The sequence below is a fragment of the Salvelinus sp. IW2-2015 genome, linkage group LG22 (assembly GCF_002910315.2).
Source record: "Salvelinus sp. IW2-2015 linkage group LG22, ASM291031v2, whole genome shotgun sequence".
Classification (NCBI taxonomy): domain Eukaryota; kingdom Metazoa; phylum Chordata; class Actinopteri; order Salmoniformes; family Salmonidae; genus Salvelinus; species Salvelinus sp. IW2-2015.
In genome coordinates, this window is record NC_036862.1 from 28,603,808 (window position 1) to 28,615,918 (window position 12,111).

At 45.5% G+C, this 12,111-nt stretch overlaps 1 protein-coding gene across 11 annotated transcripts in view; it reads left to right on the forward strand.

Annotated features, from left to right (window-relative positions):
* Positions 1 to 12,111, forward strand: part of LOC111982811 (Friend leukemia integration 1 transcription factor) — a 146,807-nt gene that overhangs the window by 39,296 nt on the left and 95,400 nt on the right. For 8 of the 11 annotated variants that reach the window (XM_070434200.1, XM_024014413.2, XM_070434201.1 and 5 more), the window contains one exon: positions 5,941 to 6,009. The exons of the other annotated variants lie outside the window; for them this stretch is intronic. In XM_070434200.1, the coding sequence (XP_070290301.1) occupies positions 5,941 to 6,009 (69 nt within the window). The remainder of the gene's footprint in view (positions 1 to 5,940; positions 6,010 to 12,111) is intronic. 11 annotated transcript variants of the gene reach the window in all.

Sequence of the window (12,111 nt, forward strand, 5' to 3'; positions counted from 1 at the left end):
TGCGGCTGCAAAACTCCACCATTTGGGTGGAGCCCCAAATGGTTTACTAATGGTTTAACATTTCTCTTTAAAATTGTGATGGGTCTTGCTGTGATGTAATGGGAACTTAATTCCGTGGGTGTCAACAGTTTTCTCTGTGCTGTGCGTGGCGTCTGGGTCCAGGGAATGGGGATGGCTGCCGTGAGTATAACAGCCCCATTGTGTTACAATGCAGCATGGACTGGAGGCTCTGTGTGTCTGACTGACCACCACCGGGCCCTCTCTGCAGAGCAGTTNTCAACTCTATTCGAAGGAGATGTGTCGCGCTGCATGAGGCAAATGGTGGTCACACCAGATACTGACTGGTTTTCTGATCCACACCCCTACCTTTTTTTAAGGTATTTACAGTATTTACAGATGCATATCTGTATTTCCAGTCATGTGAAATCCATAGGTTACATTGACTGATTTCCTTATATGAACTGTAACTTAGTAAAATCTTCGAAATTGTTGCATGTTGCGTTCATATATTTTTTCACTATATGTCAGTGATGGATCGTGGAGGTGTAGGACTCTAGTTTCTCAATGATCTTTATTCTCAGTGTGGTAACAAACAATGACAGAACAGAAGTTCTCTGTCTCTTCCATTAGCCAGTTTGTACTGCATTCTGACATTGACATACGTCCAATCTCGTTCACCCGGCCATGTGAGAATGCCAGAAAACGTGGTTTACCCGTTTTGAATGTTTTACATTGGTCTTTTGCCTGGATTGGTTTTTCATAAAGAGTAGAGGAGGCTTAAATAGCACAGACATTTCAGTCTCTGTTTCTCAGCGCATCGCCCCTGCTTTTGGATGTGAACAGAGTATGACGAACCAAGGGGAATTAAATGACTCACTGTGTTTTGTCACCATAGTCATCATGTTACAGTCGCCAGACAATGATACAGCCTTACTGGAAAACTGGACCCCATTTCTCCAAAAAGGGCACCCTGCAGGCCTTGGCACATACAGCCTTTGCAGCCATGAGGACTTAAGATTTTTTCCCTGTAGATAACCATCATCTCTGGACTGTAACCCGCTCTCCCTCCACTTAGGATTGCCTTATTCCACATAGGCCACAGTAAGATGAAGCCCAGGTGCATTGCCTCAGGAATCACACGAGCGAGTGAGGCCTATGTGTTCAGCAGAGCACAGGAAGTTTATCTGTAATATACAATGGAGGCAGCTTTGCTGATTAATTGGAAGGCCTTTTGTACATTACGGCCTAGCATGTTTTGGCAGCGAGACACGACTATAAAGAAACAAGGTTTTGCTGCACCAATATGCAAATGAAATCTATAAGCAAGATACCAGGAGGACACGCAGCATCTGGCATCTCGTACAGATTATCTGGACTGTGTACCGTTCTGTGCTGTAGAGTTCAGGTTTTATAGACATCCACTGCATTTAATGGAGTTGGTGGATGGCCATCACAAAACACACTAAGCCATAATGTTGGAGGCCATCCATAACATCAGTTATTTCAGTAAACCAGTAAATATTTCCATGGATATCCCACCCTCTATGTATGACAGTTATCCTCTGCTGTTTGCACTGTACTGTATAGCAAGAATAGCAGCTGCAAAACGTCATGACATGGAGCAGGGTGGAGCCCTAATGGTTGACTAATTTTAAAGTTTCTCCTAAAAATCGTGATGGGTCTTGATGTGATGTAATGGGAACTTTATTCTGTGGGTGTCAACAGTTTTCTCTGTGCTGTGCGTGGCGTCTGGGCCCAGGGAATGGGGATGGCTGCTGTGAGTATAACAGCCCCATTGTGTTACAATGCAGCATGGACTGGAGGCTCTGTGTGTCTGACTGACCACCACCGGGCCCTCTCTGCAGAGCAGTTTTCATTAGGAACGGTTGCTGCGGGACTTAGCCTGGCTTAGGCGTCCTGCACTGCGGCTCTACCCCCGCCACCATTCTTTTGATTTAGTTGTTGTGTGTTTTGGAAACAGAAGAGATGCTTCGGAATCCTCCGCTCGGGTATTGAAATTGCTTTGGACTCCTTCCCAAGCCAGGAGACAAATGCTCTCTCTTCGTCCCGTGCCTGGCTGACCAGTGGCAGGCCTTTTGAGAAATGAGCAGCACTATGGCATATATTGGGAGGGGGGCTCAGGTTGAGGTGGGAGGAACTGTGTTAGTAAAGGCACGACGTTGGAAGAGGGTGGAGAGCTTCCAGGGTTTATCCTGGAAACTGAAGCCGATCTCTTCCCCCCTGCAGCACAAACAAACATAATCACAGACAAGGAGCTAGCCCATCCAGAATGCAGACCACTGGCTTCACTCACAGGGAGAGCTGGAGCGGAGCCGAGCTCTCGGTTCAGACTCAGACACACATATAGAAGGAGAGGGAAAAGGAGAGGGAGAGGCAGGCCCTGGAAGTGTTTAGTGATTACAGGCAGTCTGATGCCTCACCCTCTCCCATCCTCCCCCCTCCACTCTCTTTCCAACCCGATGACGAGCTGGAATAATTTCATACACATCTGTGTACACCATGTGTGTTACTTTGGGGTCGGTTTATTGAAACTCTGATTAACATTCTTCAGTGTCATTAAGCTTGTTCACTGTAGGCCAGAAAAGGGCATGGACATTTCCCCTCCCTGCGGCTATAAGCTAACAGTAACATCACACACCTGTCTGATTACTCTTAGTCACACAGGGAGTAATATAATAAATGCACATGCCAGCAAGACATTCTGCACATATCTGAATCTCTGGCTCCAGCTGTGAACAGTAATAAGGGTGGTTGCCTGTGCATTATTTTGGCCCCATAGTTGGTCACTTATCCAGATTTTTATACGCGATGGCCGCCTTTTCTGCAATGTGCTTTCAATTTGGGGYGCAATTTGAGAATTTGTTCAAATTAGTCTGTCAGGGAGGGACTGCGGACTGTTTACTTTATTGCACCCGTGTAGGTCGGTTTGATACCACATGTGCTGGAACAAACCAAGCACAGAACAGTGAAACCTCCATCAAGTAGAGACTGTATCCTCAGACACAGAGACAGGAGAAAGGGGGGAGAGAGAGAAAAAGAGAGAAAGAAAGAGTGGGAGTTTTTATTGAAGTGCGTGGAAATGGCCTGAAGTGGCTTTGATTGAGTGCCATAGGAGAATAGCTGCATTGCTTTCTTTCCCAGGTGTCCCTGCTCTGGTCTGGTCTGCTCTGTGTGGCTGACTGTGGCTGGATGGATTTACAGGAGGGAGTGGAGAAAGTGATAAGTTTGGGCTCCCAGCCTCCCAGGCTGCTTCTGCTCATGATCCAGCCTCCAGCCACCCATGCTGCCTCTGCTCCTGTCCAGCCTCCAGCATCCCAGGTTGTGTCTGCTCCTGATCCAGCCTCCCAGGCTGCCTATGCTCCTGATCCAGCCTCCCGGGCTGCCTCTGCTCCTGATCCTACTGCTGCTGCTGGTGCAGAGTGGGGAAATTCTCAAGCCCTCAATAGTTTATGCAGACCATAAACATCTGGGCTGAAGGCTGCAGATGAAAAGGTGGTCTGGAGTGCTCTCCTTTGCAGCCAGTCTCTCTCTCTCTTTCTCTCTCTTTAGGTTTTTATGGAGGTCTCCCTGCATTAGCTCTTTCTATTGGCAGATTAGCACTCCAGTGTAGGGGCTCAGAGGCCTGTCTGCCTGCCTCTGTTGTTAGCTGTTAGGTACCATTACACAGCACCTCTGGTTGGTTTGGATTGGACAGGGAACTGGGCTAATTAAGTCTAGTGAATGGGGTCTCCTAGGCCTCCTTTTAAGGGGCACTGGTCTCACCGCCCACGTGGGTGCCCCTCAGTTTGTTGATGGAGAAATGGGTATGTACATGTTTGAGGGGGTAGTATAGATTTTAGCTTGGTAGGATCAACAACAAGCCAGGACTCAGCAAAGGCCAATGACGTCTAACCATCTCACAGGGATGTCTGTCAATATTATGGTGTGTCAAGATGGAGGATGGAGGGGCAGGAAGCGTTTTAGACTCATCATTTATAGAAAAGAAAGAAAACAAAACACTGCTATTGGAGGTATTATGTAATAGAGGAACAGACTCTGGGCAGATGTTGCTTGGTTGGAGGAGGCTGAACATTAGCCAGTCATCCCACTGTGCAGTCAGATTACTGGGAAGTGTTTGTTTTTCAAGGGTGAAGAGCACGTCCAAATAAATAGGCGGTTTAGCCAAACCTCCCTCGCCCAAAGTGTCAGTGTTGGCACTCTCCATTTTCTCTTTCTCCCTCTCTCCCTCGCTCCCTCTCTCTCTCCCGTCCTTATAATAGCGGTCCCAGTGTTCTCTTTTGAATCTGTTTTCTCAGCAGCTCTGCCTGTCTGGGGCGGCCCCCATGTGGAACCCAGTAGGGCAGTAGTTAACCCTAACCCCGTCTCTCTCTCCCTACTACTTTTTACTATTCTCTCTCTCACCCTGGAGATGGGTCGGTGCCGTGCCTGCCCTGTGCGCTTACACTGAGAGTGTGGAATAATTTTTGTATGGGGAGCTGCGTTTGATTGCTGTGCAGGGACCCTGCCTCACACAATGCTTCCCCTGTTCACCAGCCCCAGGTCCAAACCAGGGCCAGAGCCTTGGGGGTGGCGTGGGCTGGGGTTGTGCGGGTTGGGGTGGGGGTTAGAATATGTGTGTAGAGCCCCCCGCCTCCCTCCGCCAACCCGCCAAAAAACAGACCCCAGGTCTGCATTGCTGTGGGCCCCCCCATTCCCCTCACCCTCCAAAATGAGCAAAGGCATCCTGCATTCCCAAGCTGTAGCCTATACTGTTATTCATCTCTCCGTCTCCTGCCCATTCAGAATAGCTCATAGAGTTCCTTCCTAACCAGCAACTCCCAATAGTAGTAGTCTTTGTCTTAAATGTTACACTCCCCATAGTAGTACTAGTACTGGTATTTTCCCAGTGCATTTTTGGTCTGTTTTTCCACTCTGATTTATGCGTCGGGGCAGCTAAAGTTAAGAGAGCATTTTGGTGCCGCCCAGGGTGCCTGTGTAAGCAGAGGAATGCAGAGCACAGTTCTGCTCCATAAGGTAAAATGAAAAGCTAGCCATTATGCTATTATAAATAGTCTTGGTTTCTGGACTTTAATAGTCAGGAGGTTTGTGGTGGAATTGTTGACTCAGCACAGCATTCCGAGTTCAAAGGATTACATATAAAAATATTGCTGGGTCGATTCTTTAATGTATAGAATGGATTGATTGTTTACAATGTACCATGGGCAGTTTTTAAGTATACTTTTAAGAGGCATCTCAAATTAAAGGAAATTGAGATCTACCTACACTAATCAAGGATCTTCTTACTGCCACCTACTGGGTATTGGCCAGTGTTACTACTCACAGCTAATATCATTGTACACTGCATACCAAACATTAGAAACACCTTCCTAATATTGAGTTGACTCCAATGCTTCTCATAGTTGTGTAAAGTTGTCTGGATATCCTTTGCGTGGCGGACCATTCTTGATATACCTTTATTGGAAATTATTGAGCGTGAAAAACCCTGCAGTGTTGCAGTTCTTGATGCACTCAAACCGGTGCGCCTGGCACCTACTGCCATACCCTGTTCAAAGGCACTTAAATCTTTTGTCTTACCCATTCACTCTTTGAATGGCACATATACAATCCATGTCTCAATTGTCTCAAGGCTTAAAACCGTTCTTTAACCTGTCTCATCTACCCTGATTGAAGTGGATTTAACAGGTGACAACAATAAGGGATCATAGCTTTTCACATGGATTCACCTGGTCAATATATGTCATGGAAATGTTTTGTACACTCGCTGTATAATGAATAATGAATCATTAAAATTCATGACTTGAATTTCTATACTATATAACCTATTAGCCAGTATATTTTATTAATCTTGCCCTATGCACAGATAACTGTAAACTTTGAGATCATACAGCTCTGACGTTGTGCCCATCTGGCGTGTTGCAGGTAGCTCATCATTATCCTACAACACTCCATCTCACACGGACCAGTCTCCACGCCTGGCTGCCAAAGAAGGTAGGACAGCATTATTTTCCAAAACCTTACTGCTAATGTTAAATATGGGCAACAGTTTTCTATTTCAGAGGTGTTTTTATAGAGGACTATGTTTCCTTAATTGAATAGAGCCAGGTATATTCTGAAAGAGTGAGAGAGAGAGAGCGAAAGAGAGAGAGGACAAGAAAGAGTGTTCTCATTTAGCACGATCATTTAGCCAAAACAATAGAGCTGCAGCACGCGCCGCTCTGTCTGCCAGCCCCTCAGCGCACGGTGGTCTCAGTGTGAGTGCCAGTTCCCTCTCTGCTGCCACAGAGGAGAACCGGCCCAGGTCCTGGCAGCACCAAGTAGAGACACAGCTATTGACAGGTGTATCTTTTGTACAGGGGAATAATATCAGGCAGCTCTACCCCAGTCTGTGCTATTCATGGCCTACCTGCACATGGAGGAAAGCGAGGGCCACCTTACAATGGAAGGGAATTAGCAAAACAAAAGGCATGCGGTGGCTAACCTCCCCATCCACAGGGAGAGATAAAGGAGGATAGGGTGGGGGGCTCAGCGAGATAGCACGTCTAAATAAGGTCATTTTTGTGGAGAGGTTTACTTAAAGGACAGGTGGTTCAGCCACAATGTAAACAGAGAGAAGGAGACAAAAAGGGAAATGAGTTGTTTTTGTTGTCACAACTTTGACTCAATCTAAGAGGGAACACGTGGTGGTAGGGAGGAACGGTTTTTTGCCGGTTGATGTGTGTATTTGTGCAGGTTTTGGAGGGCAACTGTTACGCTGAGCGTTATAGGGCACTGTTCATTGTTTTAACATGTAGATTAGCGTTCTGTGTTGCTTGGTGTTGATGAGACATGTTCATTCTCTCCGATCAGATACACTGATCAGTCTGGAAGACAGGGTTTTTTGCAGACAGCTAAAATGTGACTTTATGGTCCATAAATATTACTGAATGTTTTTTACTTAACTAGGCAAGTCAGTTAAGATCAAATTCTTATTTACAATGACGACCTACCCCGGCCAAACCCTAACTCAGACAACGCTAGGCCAATTGTGCGCCGCCCTATGTGACTCCCAAACACGGCCGGTTGTGATACAGTTTGGAATCGAACCAGGGTCTGTAGTGACGCCTCTAGCACTGAGATGCAGTGCCTTAGACTGCTGTGCCACTCTGAGGAGACACTTTGTCAAAAGAGCATTTGCACTGACATTTATCAAATCACATTTTATTTGTCACATGCTTCGTAAATGATAGGTGTGGACTAACAGTGAAATGCTTACTTACAGCCCTTCCCAACAATGCAGAGGGAAAGAAAATTGAGAAATAATAGAAAAGTAAAACACATAATAATAATAAAAGTAATAATAGACACACAATGAGTAATCATAACTTGGCTATATACAAGGGGTACCATTACCGAGTCAATGTGCAGGGTTATGAGGTAAGTGAGGTAGATATGTACATGTACAGTGCATTTGGAAAATATTCAAACCCCTTGACTTTTTCAACATTTTGTTACGTTACAGCCTTATTATAAAATTGATTAAATAAAAACATGTCCTAATCAATCTACACACAATAGCCCATAATGACATCACAATAGCCCATAATGACATCACAATAGCCCATAATGACATCACAATACCCCATAATGGCAAAGCGAAAACAGGTTTTTAGAAACTTTTGCAAATGTATTACAAATAAAAAACAGAAATACCTTATACCGTAAGTATTCAGACCCTTTGCTATGAGACTTGAAATTGAGCTCAGGTGCATCCAGTTTCAATTGATCATCCTTGAGATGTTTCTACAACTTGATTGGAGTCCACCTGTGGTAAATTCAATTGATTGGGCATGATTTGGAAAGGCACACACCTGTCTATATAAGATCCCACAGTGGAGAGTGCATGTCAGAGCAAAAACCAAGCCATGAGGTCTTAAATGAAAGAAGTTTGGAACCACCAATACTCTTCCTAGAGCTGTCCATCTGACCAAACTAAGCAATCGGGTGAGAAGGGCCTTGGTCAGGGAGATGACCAAGAACTCAATGGTCCCTCTGTCAGAGCTCCAGAGTTCCTCTGTGGGGATGGGAGAACCTTCCAGAAGGACAACCATCTCTGCAGCTCTACACCAATCAGGCCTTTATGGTAGAGTGGCCAGACGGAAGCCACTCCTCAGTAAAAGGCACATGACAGCTTGGAGTTTGCCAAAAGGCACCTAAAGAACTCTCAGACCATGAGAATCAAGATTCTCTGGTCTGCTGAAACCAAGATTTAACTCTTTGGCCTGAATGCCAAGCTTCACATTTGGAGGAAACCTGGCACCATTCCTACGGTGAAGCATGGTGGTGGCAGCATCATGCTGTGGGGATGTTTTTCAGCGGCAGGGACTGGGAGACTAGTCAGGATCGAGGGAAAAATGAACGGAGCAAAGTACAGAGAGATCCTTGATGAAAACCTGCTCCAGAGTGCTCAGGGCCTCAGACTGGGGCAAAGGTTCACCTATCAATAGGACAACGGCCCTAAGCACACAGCCAAGACAACGCAGGAGTGGTTTCGGGAAAAGTCTCAGAATGTTCTTGAGTGGCCCAGCCAGAGCCCAGACTTAAGCCCGATCAAACATCTCTGTAGAGGCCTGAAAATAGCTGTGCGGAGGCGCTCCCCATCCAACCTGACAGAACTTGAGAGGATCTGCAGAGAAGAATGGGAGAAACTCCCCAAATACAGTTGTGCCAAGCTTGTAGCATCATACCAAAAAAGACTTGAAGCCGTAATCACTGCCAACGATGCTTCAACAAAGTACTGAGTAAAAGGTTGAATACTTATGTAAATGTTATATTTCAGTTTTTTATTTTTAATACATTTGCAAAAATTTCTAAAAACCTGTTTTTGTTTTGTCATTTTGGGGGTAGATTGATGAAGAGAAATAAAACGATTTAAGCAGTTTTAGAATAAGGCTGTAACATAACAAAATGTGGAAGAAGTCAAGGGGTCTGAATACTTTCCTAATGCACTGCAACAAGGAATAAAGTGACAGATAGTGAACAGTAGCAGCAGCGTATGTTATGAGTCAAAAAAGTAATTGCAAAAAGGACCAATGTAGAGGTTGCTATTTGGTTAACTATTTAACTACATTTTTTGCTGTCTTATGGCTTGGGGTAGAAGCTGTTCAGGATCCTGTTGGTTCCAGACTTGGTGTGTCAGACCCACCTAAGCCCGTGTTAGTGTCTGTGAGATGAAGTACATATCCTTTAGATGTGGACTGTGAAGTCACCGCCATATACAGTACATGACAACAGGTTGCAATAACACTGATAGCCTGGCTCACAGGAAAAGGGCATATCTAGCTGGGAAGAGAGGAAGAGACTAGGCTGAGTTACACTGTTCTCACCCTGGTTCATATCATCATGGGCGTGCTCGATAAGATACTTTATGTTTCTGTACGATTTTATTTAGGGTTTTCTAGACAATAGACATAGACAAAATACATGATCGATAAGATTCTGCAGTGTCACCTCTGACCCCTTCTTCCTGGTTCTCAGTGGCAGGTATTTGGACTGGCAGATCCAGCAGGTCAACTCCCCTCAACAACATTTCCCCAACACAGAGAAGTGATTTCTACTATAGGCTACCATAATAACAGTGCTCCTTCTTCTCCTAATACAAACTCAGTCACAGCCCAAATTCCATTAAAGCCTTTTGCTTCAAGAAATGCCCGTATTGAGACTTTTATCAACTTTCTATCGCCAGATGTTCACAGTCATATTGCCTGTAGAAAAGGGTCACATACCATCTCAGCTCTCTCAGGGTATAGTAAGCACCGTTATTCAGCAGGAGACCTCCAACTCTTTTCCAGACTGTCTGATGTAAAAAGCAATGTTATGAATAAAAGTGAGCATATAAAACATGGAATGCAGCAGCCATGAAAAGTGTGTGTTCATGTGCTTGCTTGCATGTGTGTTGAGCTAAAGGGTACAGGGAGATAGTTTGGAGATTCAGTGATTTACCACATGGCTCCTCAGTGGTCACAGAGAGGGAAGCTTTAGCGATTGATGGGCTATTCTTTGTCTTTTATCTTTCCCTCTATGGCCTCCCAAGTGGAGGACTGCTGATTTACATTGGTTGTATAGCCAAGCATACATACAGTACTCTATCCATTGTATGTACATTGTGTCTGCTAAAGCTTGGCAGCTGCCTCTTCCTCATATAGTCAGCTCTTTTCCTTTCTCACACAGATGGCTTTTAAAGCACCTGCATACAGTATAAAAAGCCCTGCTTTGTCTGAGTTTGTCTTTGGCTTAGACTGTGGGTTAAAAGCGGTCCATGACTATGCTTCTCTCTCGTTGGTGCTCAGCCCTTGTTTTGAATAGCTGGTCTGCAGTCAGGTCTCCCAGGAGGAGCAAGCATTGCACCACACCCCAGCCCAGAGTGGAAACTGGCTCTACTCAGAGAGGGCCTGGAAAAAGAGGGAGAGAGGCTCCGATGTGCCATACTTCTGGGGTGTCTGTTGAGTTTGCATGGCTGACTGTATTCCTGACGTGGTGTGCTCATCTGGACTCTGGTCGTCCTTCCCAGTCTGTCTGCCTGGCTTCCCCCTTTCCTTTCCTATCATCTCTTCTCGTTTCCTCTCTTCTCCTTTCGTACCCTCTCCTCCCCTCTCGTCTCCTCTTCTGCCTTTGAGCAAGGCAGTTAACCCCCACAACAACTGCTCCCCGGTCGCAGATGAAGTGGATGTGGATTAAGGCAGCCCCCCGCAACTCTCTTATTCAGAGGGGTTGGGTTAAATGTGGAAGACACATTTAGTTTGAAATCATCCAGTTGACTAAGTATTCCCCTTTCCCTTCCTTCCCTTCCTTCCCTTCCCTCTCATCTCCTCACCTCTCGTCTCCTCTCGTCTACTCTGCTGAATGGTGCCCCACTTAGGTCTCATGTCCACCCCTGTCCTTCTGGTCTGACTCAGACCTTAATCGAATCAGGAATAGGAACTTCCCCACTGTCTATAGTGGTGAACCCTTAATATGAGGATATTGCAGGGATGTGACCCTCTCTCATGTCGAAAGGCTACATAGTGGAGCCGAGTGTAGTCTATCCAACCACCTCCTCCGCTCTTTATCAGACAGTAGCGGGATACAACGCCATTGTTTTCTTTTCACATTCCAACGTTGTGTTTCGTCTGTCTGGGTCTCTTGAGTTTCTCACTCTCTCTCTCTGCCTCTCTCTCTCTCTCTCTCTGTATCTGTCTCTCGCACTCTCTCTCTCGCTCCCCCTTCTGTTTGTGACCCTTCTCTTGGAAGGAGGTAGCCCCTGTGTGTTTTTTCACAGAGGAGGGGGGACGGAAGAGGGGAAAAAGGGCTAGTAAAACAAAGAGAGGTTGTCTGCAGGCAAGGCAAGCAGGAAACGCAACTCTCCGAGGACTCTCCCCCAGTCGTTGCTACTTGGCTATCCCACCAGCCCACTGCAGATTGGACCTGACAGCCTCTGCTGAGCGACGGCCGCCCAACTGTTATTCCTCTCTCACTCTCTCTCACTCTGTCTCTCTCTCTCACTCTCTCTTCTATCACTCTCTCTCTGTCTTCTCTCTTCTCCCTCCCCCTCTTTCTCTACCACTCCACCCAGCTCCCTCCATCCTACCCCAGGCCGATCCGACAGAGAGAGAAAAGAGAGACACACTCTTTGTTTAATTCTTCCAGGTTCAGGCCCATTGAGCCAACTCTGGGGTTAATAGTTTAAAATGCAGAAAGAGTGAGATGTTCATGAGATTTATTTTTAGGGAAATGTTTCTGCTGAAGGACGGTTTTATAAAGCACAAACACACATGAGCAAAAGGAAATAAGTTGAAATAACATCCTGTGAAAGTGTGATTAAATACACCGTTTGTAATTATTTTTATTGCAGATATGTAATTTATGTTAGACAATAAAACATGTTCTGGTGACATTGCTTCTTAGAAAGCCTGATTCTTTTTCTATTACAGCTTTAAATCAAGTTTGTGGTTGAGAAGTACTCAACACTAAAGTAGATGTGCGTTTTGATTTATTCAATGTTGGTTGAAGTAAACCAGTGGAAGGTCTGCATTTCCAAATGTTTGTTTTATAAGAAATGACATGTTTCTGACCACA